The 14,569-nt window shown below is 43.1% G+C and overlaps 1 protein-coding gene across 1 annotated transcript in view; it reads right to left on the reverse strand.

The window, feature by feature from the left end:
* The window catches only part of SNRPD3 (small nuclear ribonucleoprotein D3 polypeptide), a 28,205-nt gene extending 13,638 nt beyond the window's left edge, over window positions 1–14,567 (reverse strand). Inside the window, exons 1-2 of the mRNA XM_049865420.1 lie at window positions 14,441–14,567; window positions 12,777–12,920 (exon numbers count right to left, since the gene is read on the reverse strand). Of these exons, the coding sequence (XP_049721377.1) occupies window positions 12,777–12,902 (126 nt within the window). The 5' untranslated portion in view covers window positions 12,903–12,920; window positions 14,441–14,567. The remainder of the gene's footprint in view (window positions 1–12,776; window positions 12,921–14,440) is intronic.
* Between the last annotated feature and the right edge of the window lie 2 nt (window positions 14,568–14,569).

The following is a 14,569-nucleotide window of genomic DNA, read 5'->3' on the forward strand; positions in this document are numbered from 1 at the left end:
GGTGGGATTGTAACACCACCCTTACTCAGGTCACCTCCCCGATCCAATGTAAAGGGAGTTTCCCTGGGGTGGGGCCTGCACCACCTTTTATCTCTCAGGAGATAAAAGGAAAGGCAAGCAAGCAGAGAGTTGGGGACCTCATACCACCAAGATAGCACCAGGAACAGAGCATGTCCTTTGGACATGGGGTCACTGCACCTGAGAAGCTCCTCGACCAAGGGAAGATTGAGGACAAAGACTTTTCTCCAGATCTGACAGAGAGAAAGCCTTCCCCTGGAGCTGACGCCTTGGATTTGGACTTGTAACCTACTAGACCGTGAAAGGATAAATTTCTCTTTGTTAAAGCCATCCACTTGTGGTATTCTGTTATGGCAGCACTAGATGACTAACACACCCTCCTTGACATTTAATAAAGACAGGAGTGCTTCAAGTCTATGTCAAGTACACACAGCCAACTTCCCCACTTGGAGGTTCTGGTTCTCAGTTACTCCCACTGGAGCTGGGTAAGAGACTGGGTATGTATGTTCCTCCACCCCCATCATGTCCCATCTCTGCTAAAAACAGAAGTCAACTAAAGAGAACAACGTGGACGGCCCATCAATGGCCCTGTTCACTCTCAACCATATGGGGCCCTCAGGAGATGCTCATAGCTGCAGCTGATGCCATATCCTACAGCCTTGGCTACCTTCCTGGCCATGCCTCAGAAGCACAGAAGTGCCTATGTCCTTTGACTCCATGAGCTCCATTCCAGGGACCTCATCTCATTTTGGGTTTAACATAAATGTCAAGAAAAGAGTAATGGATTCTGGGAAGATGGTGGCATACACAGACCATCACTTTGACTCTCCCTCACAAATACAACAAGGAAATGGTGCTTGGCCTCAATGGACTCTGAATCAGGGAGCAAGGAAACCAGCAGGGAACTACAGACAGGCAAGAAGCAGCAAATCAGCAATGAGTTTACATGCTATAGGAAAATCACTTCTCTCATTGCCCCTGCCTCTGGCCCCAGCCAAAGAGCCTGCTTCCCTAACTACCACCCCCCTGCCTGTGCAAAGAGACAGGACTCCTAGCTTCTGCTCTAAAATCAATAAGGCAGACCTCCCCAGGGGTCTGTTTGGAGTGTGCCAGCACCCCTCCCCCACTGTCAGCTAAAAGACTTCTATGAGTTACTACAGAAGGCCCCTGCAGTGGAATCTGCTCCCATTGTTAACATTCTACCTGCTTCCCTCATCACCCCAAAATCACCTCCAAAACCAACAGGACAAACCTCCCTGTCATTTCAGGTTAGTCTGCCCCCACTTTTTCTGGTTGGCACTGAGAACTGCTGACTGAGGCTGCTATCTGCTAGGAAGCAGGCATCTTAAGTGGAGGCTGCATTCACTGCAAACAATCTACCGGGCCGGCTCTGAGAGCAACAAGGTAGACCTCTCTGGAGCTCCATCTGGAGTATGACAACTCTTCCCCCATCTGGTAACTGCTGGGTGCTGGTCTGATACGAAATCCTGCAGAAGGTTCCCTTTAGTGGAGTCAGGAGGCGGACCACCTTTGTAGAGACTACTACCTCAACCATTACAGGGCCACTGGGTTCTGAAACCAACAAGACAGGTCTCTTGGGAGGTCCTTATGGGGAGTGTCAGCCCTTTCTCCTCCTGAAATGAAGGAAAGTCTTTCTGTGTTCTCCCTGAATGCCCGCTCAAATATAAACAGCCCACACAAAGCAGGGAAGGAAACCTCAGGCAAAACCGGAGGGCAACACCCACCCTGAAAGGGGCTTGCTGGCTGTGGGTTTTCTGACTAAAAATGTGGTTACAGAAACAGAGATGGGACCAGTGCCAGTTGCCGTCAAGTTGATTCTGACTCAGCGACCCTATAGGACAGAGTAGAACTGCCCCATAGAGTTCTCAAGGAGTGCCCGGTTTATTTGAACTGCAGACCTTTTGGTTAGCAGCTGTAGCGCTTAACCACTATGGCCCCAGAGAAGAGATGGGAGCAATAAACAGCGGGGGGTGGGGGGGGGCAGGGGGAAGAGCCCTGGTGGACAGGCTGATTAATGCATGACATCTCACCTAAGTGGTGGTGCCCACTGGTGGACTACCTATACTCTTTGGTGTGTTTGGGAGACACTGAAAGTTGAAAACCAAGATATGGAACTTGCAAATCCCAATTAAACTAGGGAGTGAGAAGGAGCTATCGCAGAGAGGGAGAGGAAATGGTCGGCAAAGGCCGAAGGCTCTGCCCACATAAGAGTTTTTTGCAGAAACAGTGAGGGCAAAACCACTAAATACTATGGAAAACTGAGAAAGTTGACACCCTCGAAAATTTCAATGCCCCAAGAAAAAAAAATCACAAGACACACGAAGAAAAGAGGAACAACGGCCCACCCCAATGAACATGATGAAGGGAGTGAAAGGCATCTAGGAAGACTGAATAATGAAAAAAATGTAAGTGTAAAAATACAACAATGTTAAATGTAACTAAAGATTTAAGGGAAAACAAAGACAAAGATCTAAAAGAAATAAAGAAAACAAAGCAAAAACAAAATGAGGATCTAAAAACAGGGATAAAAAGAAGCCAAGAGAAATACTGCAACTGAAAGGAACAGTAACCAAAATGAAAACCACAATGGAAGAATTTAACAAGATTTAATCCGGCAGAAGACAGAATCAGTGAATTAGAAGGTAAGATAATCGAAATTACTGGAGAGAACAAGAATAGAGGCTCAAAAGGCTGACCATACCTTAATGAAATTATGGGACAACAATAAGAGACCTAATATACACATCATAGGAATCCTAGAAAATGACACAAAGGGACAGAAAAAATATTTGAAGAAACAATGACAGAAAATTTCCCCAATGTGACAAAGGACATTAATGTACAAATTCAAGAAGCTCAAAGAACCCTAAGCAAGATAAACCAGAAGAGATCAACACTGAGACACACTGTCGTTAGGCTCTCCAACAGTAAGGATAAAGAGAGAATTCTGAGAGCTTTGAGAGATACACAGACACATACAAAGGATCCCCAATAAGATTAGTGCCAATTTCTTCTCAGAAACATTGGAAGCCAGAAGACAATGGAATGATATAAAGTGCTGAAACAAAACAAAAAACCTGTCAACCAAAAACACTATATACCCAGCTAAACTGTCCTTCAAGAATGAGGGTGAAATTTAAACATTCCCATACAAATAGAAGCCAAGAAAGTTCACATCCACCAGAATGGCCCTACAAAAAATACTAATGGGAGTATGCAGATGGAAATGAAAAGACAGTAGAAAGTAATTCAAAAAAATACATAAAAGATCCCTAATAAAGGGAACTGGATGGGCAAGTATAAGGCCTAGTAATGAGGTATTCATGCTTGATAATTCTAATTGTTTTATCCTTCATGCTTTTTAGTAACAAATGTATAAAAAGCAAAGACAGAATTACACTATAGGACACATTAAATATAAAGACAAAACCAGTGATAACACCAACAAAACGGCGGGGGGAGGAGGAGGAATGCTATAGGTATACGGTTTCTTGAATGTTACTGAAGTTGGTACCAACTTGCCCTAGATGTTACAAATACAGGATGTTAAATGTAATGTTCATAACAACCACTAAGAAAACATCTAAAAAACATACACAAAAAGAAAGGAGAAGGGAACCAAAACGGCTCACTACAAAAAACTAACAAAACACAAAAGCAAGCCTTAGTAAGGAACAAAAAAAAAAAAAAAAAAAGGCTGAACACACACAAAACCAAATTACAAAATTCTTATCAGTAATTACAGTGCATGTAAATAGACTAAATACCCCAATCAAAAGACAAAGGGTGGCAGAATGGATAAAAAACAAGACCCAATTATATGCTGTTTACAAGAGACATGCCTTAAACCCAAGGACACAAATAGGTCCAAAGTGAAAGAATGGAAAAAAATATTCCGTGCAAATAATACCCAAAGGGAGTTGGGGTGGCAATCTTAATATCAGACAAACTATACTTTAAGACAAAGTCTATTAGAAGAGATAAAGATAGACATTATACAGTGATGAAAGGGTCAATTCAGCAAGATGATTTAACAATCATAAATATGTATGCACCAAACACTGGAGCAACTAAACATCTAAAGCAAACACTGATAGAATTGAAGGGAAAAACAGATAGCACTACAACAATGGGCTCAAGCATAATGATCGTGAGGATGGCGCAAGACCAGGCAATGTTTTGTTCTGTTGTACACAGGGTGGCTGTGAGTTGGAACTGACTCGACGACACTTAATAACAACACAATAATAACTGGAGACTTCAATATACTGCTTTTCATACAGAATGGAACATCTACAAAGAAGATTAGCAAGGACCTGAATGAAAGAGTTAAATGACACTATAAACCAACTGAACTTGACATATATACAATACTCTACCTGAGACAGATACAGGATAACTGTCCTGGCAGAACAAAAGAGCTGTTAAAAGATTACTATCTAGAAGTTGGGTAAACAGGAACCACACCCTGTCAACAAGAGGTTCTAACAACCCATGAATTACTATCTCCTTCTTAGTGTTTTTTCTAGTCCCTTCCCCCTTTACAGGCTCCCACATATGCAGAAGAACAATGCGTGACCGCTATTTAACCTTCCTTAGACCTCTGAAGATGGTGATGTAGTGCCAAAGATCAGTGCGCTTGTGCTATATAACATAATAAGCGACACCACAGGCTGCTGGGAGGACTCCATCTTGAACATCAGCGGGTTCCAACTTGGATTCCAGATGCGAGGGCAACCTAATTAACATGCTCCGCCACTCTGAGAAGTACCCGCCCTTGAAAGAAGCCCACTAAATATTCATCACTTTATTGTCTCCACCGAACCTATATAAGCCCTAGCCTTGCTTCCCTTTTGGAGTCAGCCTTTTGGAGAGGCTTAATCCCCTGCTGACTCCTTTTGCTTGACTCAGGCAAAATAAAGCTTGCTGAAGATAAAGTCTGTCTTCCACTTGTATTCTTACTCAGGAAAAGAAAAGGACCCTTTGTGTTAGATTGGCAATTGGCAACATACCCAGCACAGCACAATGTACATTCTACTCCAGTGCACGTGGATTATTCACCAGGATAGGCCACGTTAGGTCACAAAGCAAGTCTTGATAAATCTAAAAAGACTGAAATCATATAAAGTGTTTTGTTTTCTTTGATCATAACAGAGTGAAGTTTTCCAATAATAGAAGAAAACTGGAAAATACACAAACGTGGAAATTAAACAACATATTACTAAACTACCAATGAGTCAAGGACAAAAGAGAAATCACAAATTTCTTAGAGTCACATGAAAATGAAAGTACAACAAACCAATGCGTCTGGGATATAGTGAAGGCGATACTCAAGAGGGAAATGTATAGCAAGCAAAAAACGGTCTATATGAAAAAAGAAAGATCACAAATCAACAGCCTAAATTAACAACTTGAGGAAGCAGAAAGAGAAGAGCAACTAAGCCTAAACCTACCAGAAGAAAGGAAATAACAAAGACCACAGCATAAATGAATGAAGCCAGACAGAAAAACAAGAGAAAATCAACAAAACCAGAAACTGGTTGTTTGGAAACATCAATAAAATTGACAAACCTTCAGCTACACTGACGAAGGAAAAAAAAAGATGCAAATAACCAAAATAAGAAATGAAAAAGAGACATTACAACTGACTTGACAGAAATAAAGAGAATTATGACAGAGTAATGACACAGGAACAAACCGGTAACCTATATGAAATGGACAAATTCTTAGAAGAATACAACCTTCCCAAACCGACTCAAGAGAAAACAAAGTTTCAACAGACACATTACAAGTGAAGAGACTAAATCACTGATCAAAAACCTACCAACAGAAAAGTCCTGGACCAGGTGGCATCACCGGAAAATTCTACCAAACTTTAGAGAAAAATTGATACCAATCCTGTTCAAACTCTTCCAAAAGACAGGAGGAGGAAATACTCCCTAATTCACTCTATGAAGCAAACATAACCTGATACCCGAACCAGACAAACACATCACAAGGAAACTACTGGCCAATATACCTTATGAATACAGATGCAAAAATCCTCAAAAAGAAAAACTAGTGAATGGAATCCAACAACATATTAAAAGAATCATATACCATGATCAAGTGAGATTTATTCCAGTAATGCAGAGATGGTTCAACATTAGAAAATCAATCAATGTAATACACCACATCAATAGAATAAAAAAGAACCACGTATCATCTCTATGGATGCAGAAAAGGCATTTGATAAAATCTAACGACCTTTCTTAAAGAAAACCCTCAAGAAGATTGGAACAGAGGGGAAATCCCTCAATACAATTTAGAGGATACACAAAAAGCCAACAGCGAACATTATACCTAATGGAAAAAGACTGAGATCTTTCCCCTTGAAATCGGGAAAAAGCAAAGGTGACACTCTCACCACTTCTATCCCATTATGATTACAAGTCCTGGCCAGAACAATAAGAAATTAAAGGTAACCAGATTGGAAAAGAAGAAATAAAATTACTTCTATTAGTAGATGACATGATCCTATATATAGAAAATCCCAAAGAATCTCCAAGAAAGGTTCTAGAGCGAAGATAGGGATTTAGCAAAGATGCAGGGTACATGGCCAACAAACAAAAATCAGCTGGATTTCTATACACCACCAGTGAGAAATCTGAAAGGGAAATGCATCTAAGAGAATAAAATACCTAGGAAGAAATTTAACCAGAGATGTGAAGGACTTACACAATGAAAATTACAACACTGCTGAAAGAGATTAAACAAATAAAAAAAACCAAACCTGTTGCCTCGAGTCAATCCCAACTCATAACAACCCTATAGGACAGAGTAGAACTGCCCCATAGGATTTCCAAGGAGCAGCTGGTGGATTCAAACTTCCAACCTTTTTGGTTTGCAGCCAAGCTCTTAACCACCATGCCACCAGGGAAAAAAGACTTAAATGGAAAACTGTTCCAGATTTATGGATTGGAAGAGTTAATATTGTTAAGATGTCAATACTATCCAAAGCGATCTACAGATCCAATGCAATCCCAATCAAAAGTACCAAAGTTGTCTTTGGAGAAATGGAAAAACCGACCCTCAGCTTTATACAGAATGGCAGGAGGCCCTGAATAGCTAAGGCAATGCCGAAACAGGAGGGCTCACACTTTCTGATTTTAAAACGTTTATCATACAGCTACAGTAATCAAAACAGCCTTACACCGGGGCAAGGCTACCAGACCTAGCTTTTAACAATGGATTATCTAATACAATAAAAGCACAAACAGCAAAAGACAAAATAAATGGAACCTCATAAAAATTAAAAACTTTTGTTCATCAAAAGACTTAACCAAAAAAATGAAAAGACAAGCTTCTGAGAGAATATCTTTGGAAACCACATATCTGATAAGAATCCAATAATCAAATTATATATAAAAGTTCGCAACGTTAACAACAGAAAGACAAATGACCCAATCATAAAATAGATGAAGAACCTGAAAAAACATTCCACCAAAGATGACACTCAAATGGCCACTGAACACATGAAAAGATGCTCGAAATCACGCAATTCAAAACCACAGTGATACTATTTCACTCCCACTAGAGTGGCTATGATTAAAAAACAAAACAAAAAAAATAGAAAACAACAATTGCTGGTGAGGATGTGGGGAAACTGGAACCCACTATCCATTGCTTGTGGGAATGCAAAATGGAACAATCATGGTGGAAAACAATGTGGCAGTTCCTCAAAAAAACTAAAAATAGAACTACCATATGACCCAACAACTCCACTCCTAGGTACATACCCAAAAGACTTGAAAGCAGAAACTAATACACCAATATTCACTGCAGCACTATTCACAATAGCCAAAGGTGAAAACAATCTAAATGCCCATCAAGACATGAATGGATAAACAAACCACGGTACATACATAAAATGGAATACTATACACCCAGTAAAAAAAAAAAACAACAATCTTGATACATGCTACAACATGGATAGAGCTTGAAGACATTATGCTGGGTGAAAGAAGTCAATCACAAAAGGACAAATGTTGTATGACCTCAATTGTATAAAAAGACAAGAACAAGCAAATGTATAGAGACCAAAGTTTCTTAGTGGTTACCTGGGGTAGGAGGGAGGAGGAGAGGAGATTACTGTTTACGGAGTACTGAATTTCCATACACGGTGATGGAAAAATCACACAGATTAAGGGCAGGGTTGCACGGCCAATCAATGTTAATTGCGGTCAACAGCTGTACATCTCTAAAAAGTTGAACAGGAAGTTGTGTGATTGACATTTAACACGAGGACGACAACAACAAAAAAAGAGTAGCTGCTTACGTAAAACGAAATACCTCATACCTCATGGGATTTGGTTCCTTGGTTTGGAGGTTTAGGGTCATGATTTCATGGAACATCCCAGTCAATTGGCCTAATAACGTATTTAGTGCTTCTGTTCTACCTCCTACTTAGTTGCGTAGTGTCTGGGCTCTTAAAAGCTTGCAAGCAGCCATCTAAGCCACAACAATTGGTCTCTATTTACCTGAAGCAAGAGAGGAACAAGAGGCAAGACAGGAAGAGGAAATGGAAGGTGTGGTTAACTGCCTTCATGAACAACTGCCTCCTTCGCCGTGACACTAGAGGAGCTAGATGGTTCCCAGCTACCATTACTGAATGTTTTGATCAAAGACTGCAGAAGAATCCTGATCAAACGGGAAAAAAGGCGTAACAAAATTTCAGCTTCTCACAGGATCCAGATTTTCTGGAGCCATGGAGCTGGATGAACTCCTGAAAACACTGCCCTGAGATAATCTTTAAACCTTAAACCAAAAACATCTCCTGAAGTCTTCTTAAAACCAGCAATAGTTTAGCTTAACAAAAAGAGTATCTGCCTTGAGCATTGTGCTCTTTTAAGATCTATCTACATAGAATCAAACTGACAACTGCAACTCGAATGATCAGATAGGAACCTTAGGGGGCAGTGAGTTTGTTAATGGTGAAAGAGCAACTCAGAAAAGGAGGATGACCATAGGTGTACAACTCAAAGAATATTATCAAAGTCACTGAACTGTACACGTAGGAATTGTTGAATTGGTGTATGTTCTGCTGTGTACATTCTCAACAATAACAAAAATTAAAATAAATTACATATAGGAAAAAAAGTGCAATGAAAAGAGACCACTCCTCACTTACTGACATGGTTAGGTTTCAAAGACCAGGTCATTATGTGAAATACTTGTGATTTCCTGCCCTGGCCCCCGCCTCCCAGCTTGGTGGCCACGGCCTGTGTGTGCCTGCAGTGGTCAGGGGCTTGCCGTCGCTCTGCTCACTGGAATTTGAATTCATGCTGTGGGCTGCTGGCAAGGCATCCTCAGCTGGCCCAACGTCCCAGCTTGGGCTCCACAGTACACTTGGTGCGGGAAGCAGGATGGCGCTGGCTGGACGATGCATGGAGGCCTCAGCCAGAGGGCAGCTCCGTGATGGTGAGCGCTGCCTTTTGCCCATGTGAGGCAGATTGTCGGGCATGCTGGAGAGAGCTGGGAGGGAGAGAAGGTGGGAGCCCAGGTTTGGAGGAATCGGAGTGTTGGGCACCCCACAGGTTCTAGACTGGGGTTAAATATCCTGGACGTGGCACAGCTCCTCCCTCCGTGTGCCCTGGACAACCCTCGCCCAGCGCCCAGCTAGGGTGTGTGTCAATAGGGTCACTACTGTGCAAAATAGATTTTTTTACTACTGCTGTAAATGGGAACTGTCAGATAATGAGATAGGCAATAAGTGAGGGATAACCAAAAACCCGTTTCCACTGAGTCGATTTCGACTCACAGTGACTCTAAAAGACTGAGTACGACTGCCCCCATACGGTTTCCAAGGAGCACCTGGTAGATTTGAACTGCCGATCCTTTTGGTTAGCAGCCGCAGTTCTTTACTACTACTCCACCAGGGTCTCCCAGTAAGGAACAGGTGTATATTAATAATACCCGAGGGACCCTAAAAGGTTTTGTTTTTTTTTTTAATGGGGATACTGTTAAGGACTTTACCTAATACAGGACCATACCTCCTTCATCTGGGGCCAGATTAAAGTTTCTCCCAAATGTGAGTGCCGGGGAAAAAGACACTTTTGATATTTAATCTTATGGATACTATGAGCTCAGAACTGATGATATCCCTCTGTGCCTTACCTCCAGGAAGCTTAAAACTGCATGTTCTAAGGTAACATCTAAACGTACTTGTACTAAATACACAAGACTCAGGTTTACTTACTGACTGCCTGGTTTCATTTTACTTTCAACCCCAGCTTGCCTGCACTTTGATCCATTTATCTACTTTATTATGATTTTTCATAAGCCACCTCTAGCTCTTTCAGAAAGGGAGCAGAGCAAAACGCAAATACATGCCTGGGGAAAGAGTCCAAAAGGAAATACATCTAGATGTAAAACGGAGTTGTGCAATCCTGTCATCTCTTTTCCAAATCCCTGGGGTATGCTAACGACCCACTCCGCTTTTATAATACAAAACTTTATGAAAAAACTACATCATGTCAGATACTAAATTCTAGTTGCCCTCTAGTAAAAAAACAAGTACGGAAAGCACTAAGATGTCTCAGTTTCTGCAAAGCAGGACTGACTAGGGTTGGAAAGGTAGGCAGCCTCACAGAGCAGGATTTGTCTGGGCGAGCTACAGTCAACACGCACCTGCCGCTAGGTCTGGCTCTCCCACAGCCCACTGGGTTTTATTCAACATGCCTAGGTGCTGGTAGATCTGGTGAGGCCTTGGAACCCTGGCATGGGCGGGGATGCAGGTGACCAACTGTGCTCTCAGCTAGTGTTGCACACATCCACTCATTTCGTCTGCTCAACAAACCTGAGGCAGAGATGCAGAGGAGGGAGCAGGGTGAAGGAGGTCAAGGCTGCCCCCAACTGTAGGTCTGTCTAATGCCAGGTCCTGTGCATCCTCCTTTATGAGAGACCGCATCTCTAAGATAGCTTATAACCTCTTCAGACCCCTCATATCACAGAGAAGTCTGGGGCCCTGGAAACTCAGTAACCTGCCCAAATAGGTACAGCTGGTTAGATGAACACATCAAGATTCACTGTCCCCAGTCCTGTATTCTATTCAGCAAACGACAGTGCCTTAAACAGATAAGGACACCCTTAAGCCCCAAGCCTGGGTCTATGAAAGCCGCTGCTCATGAAGGCAAAAGCGATGAGACAAAGCCAGTCACACCTCCTGGAACCCTCCTGAGGGAAACCAGGCACCACAGGCCTTTCAGAGCCCACAGCATGCAGCTCCACAGCATCACACAGAAGAGAGAAACCTGCGGTCACAGACGTCTGCCTCCTCCAATGCCGGTAAGCTGCCAGCTGATCCACCTGCAAGAAGATGCTCAAAGCTACAGAGAAAGCACAAGTGAATGAATGAATCTGGCAAGATAACAGGTGGATAGTTAGGATGCTTGACCTGCAGTGTCAGCTCGGTGAGTCACTCTACCTCTCTGACCTTCAGTTCCCTCATTTAGAAAATAAAATCTCAATCACTCAAGAGGTGGAGAGGCAGCACACCAGCTGCCGCACACACAGCTCATCGGGTCCTGACAACAGGCCATGGGCTCAGGCTTATTCTTGTGACAGCCCTGAGATGCTCAGATCTCTCTTTGAGGGAGAACAGGCTGTGAGGAGTGCACGGAGCTGATGGCCTCTGGGTGTCACACCTTTGAGACCCACCACTGCATAAACCCCAAGGCTACTCTCCCCAGACTGCTCCTACGGCAGGGGTACGAGAGCCAGGCCATTTCTGTCCCATGCCAGACTCCTCAAATGAGTCATCTATGCTTGGCTATGAATCATCCTCAGAGCTACAATGTAGCCCCAGGCTCTTCCTACTCGATCCTTTCTTCCCTCTATTCTTTCACCAGTGTTAGGCCTGCACGACAGACTGTGGCTCTCTTGCCCACTCCTGCTTCCTCTCTTTTCTCCTGTCACTTCCTCCAATAAATCTCTTGCATATCTAATTGTACCTTGGTGTCTGTGCCTCAGATGGCCCGAAATAACATCACCCCTGTTTTACAGATGAAGAAACTGAGGTAATTAATATACCTGAGGTTATACAATTAGGATTCAAACCCATATTTCTTTGATTTCAAAGTCCATGCTCTTAACCGGCTGTTTTATACTTCGTAAAATGACTCTAATATCACGATTATGAGAAAAAGGGCAAATTGTGTCATGGGAATTGAACCAGATCAGGAGGCTATGCCATCATATACTAATGGAGTGACATTTAGTAGACGAATCCTATTTTCATAGATGACAAAACTATTACCAAACCTGCCTACCTCACAATAACTGATGCAATAATCAAATGGGACCCCTTCTCCAAGAAGATGGCAAGTAAATACAGCATGTGAGTAGGAGATGCTACTAACTGTAACATGTCATGCCTTAATAATGGCCTTGAACCTGAAAGGAATAGTGTCATTTATCTCAAAAAGCCCCCAAAATATGGGAGAAAATGATTATGGAATGGAGAAAACAAAGGACAAGTAAATATTCCAAATTTCCAAACACCATTTCTGCCTCGAGACAGTAAGTCTCTTGCTCATGTCCACATCCTGAGTACCTGTAAGAGGGCCTGGTACTCATAAGGCACTCAGTAATAACTGTTGAAAGAGACCAACTTCAAGAAGGCGCTCTAGTCACCACAGTTTTGTCCTCCAACACAGGCTCACATTATCCCCTTCAGTCTCATATGCAAAGCAAGGTACCTGGCAGTTCATGTTGTCCTCTGCCTCGATGAGCTTCCCCCGATATACCTCACCGGTGTTCGTCTCACATGTCACAATGTGGCCCTCAGCCTCATGCAGAACCTTAATCGGCACACCAATAGACATCTTGGCAGGAAGAAAACTCTGCAGTGAGAGAGACAACAGTTAGTTCATCTTTCAGAACCAGAACAGGCATATAGCATGCACATGCCTCCTTCAGGGCCTAAAAACCAAAAACACCAAACCCAGTGCCATCGAGTCGATTCCGACTCATAGCGACCCTACAGAACAGAGTAGAACTGCCCCATAGGGTTTCCAAGGAGCGTCTGGCAGGTTCAAACTGCCAACCCTTTGGTTAGCAGCCGTAGCACTTAACCACTACACCACCAGGGTCTGGCACTCCATAAAACTTAGCTGTATTTCCTGAGCTATTGAAAAAGGTGTTTAGCTCCTTTGGAAAAAACTATCTGGCAAACAGTGCAAGATGAGGGGTAGGGTGAAAAGTGGGGCTGGGCAGAAAAGGCTAAGGGGAATGAAGAGAGTGCCTCCCGTCTCCCTCCTCACTACCAGATCGCTTTATCTTCTCCAAATGACCATTAGCCAATATTACAGGAGGGAGGGGAGTGAATGCATGTACTGTACAAACGTACCTGCCAACTCACTGCTGTGGGCGACTGCACTTTGAGAACCTACGATACAGACCCAAGCTGCCCAATACAGTGGCCACAGTCCACATGTAGCTACTTAGAACTTTAAAAAGATGAAATACGACTAAAATTTCAGTTCCTCAGTCACATTAGCAATACTTCAAGTGCTCAAAACGCCACAGGTGCCTAGTGGTTACCACAGTGGACAACGCAGACCAAAAGATCCACCAACAAATTTAGGAGGAAGTTATGCTTTTAAGTCAATCTATTTAGTGTCCCATGGCACCCCATTTACATCACCACTGAAGCTAAAAAGAAAATATCGAAGAGTTCACAAAGTGACATGCTATAAGCAAAAAGGTTTATCTTATAGAAAAAAGCCAACCAGGGCAAGCACCTGACTGGACCTATTAAAAGAAAAAAGCATCAAACATTTTTAATCTGCAATGAACAAAGGCTGAAGACTAGAACAGAAAGGGATTCCAGGAGACTCAACGCTACCCCGGAAAGGGACCATGAAGTTGGAAAAGTTGGTTTCCTTTGGTGAGAATCCCTGAGTTCTAGCTTTAGGGGTTTGGATTTTATGCTGAAGACAGAGAGAACCACTGCAGAATCATGCGAAGAAATGACCCAATGAACACGTAGCAGCATTTAAAACTTCTGCAACAGCGTGGAAAGCAGGAGATGATCCGAAGTGAAAAAACCTTGAAAAGGAAGCTCCAAACAAGATTTGGGGTAAAGGAGGTAATCACTCAGAAACGATTCCAGTATTATTTTCTGGATACTGAAAAAAAAAAACAATGACATGGAGAGGTGTACAAAAAGGATAAATATGTAGTTTTGGAAGGAGCCAATAAACCCACTTCCAGGCGCGAGTGAGGTGACGCTACTGCCCCGGGCTTCTCCCTCTCCTCCCTCCCAGGGGCCCGCAGAACTTCAAGGCAGCGCGTCCTTCCCCAGCCCCGGCCCCTCACGGGAGCCTCGGCCTCCCGTCACCCGTCCCCGGCCTCTCCTCACCGGCTGCGGCCTCCTCTTCCACTTCTTCCGTGGACAAGCGACTTCAGCAGCACCGAAAGCGTGAGCGAGCGAATGGCGGTCCCGCGCTCCCAGAAGACCCCGCGTTCCCAGAATGCCGCGCGCGAGGCC

The sequence above is a fragment of the Elephas maximus genome, chromosome 22, assembly GCF_024166365.1.
Source record: "Elephas maximus indicus isolate mEleMax1 chromosome 22, mEleMax1 primary haplotype, whole genome shotgun sequence".
NCBI lineage: Eukaryota > Metazoa > Chordata > Mammalia > Proboscidea > Elephantidae > Elephas > Elephas maximus.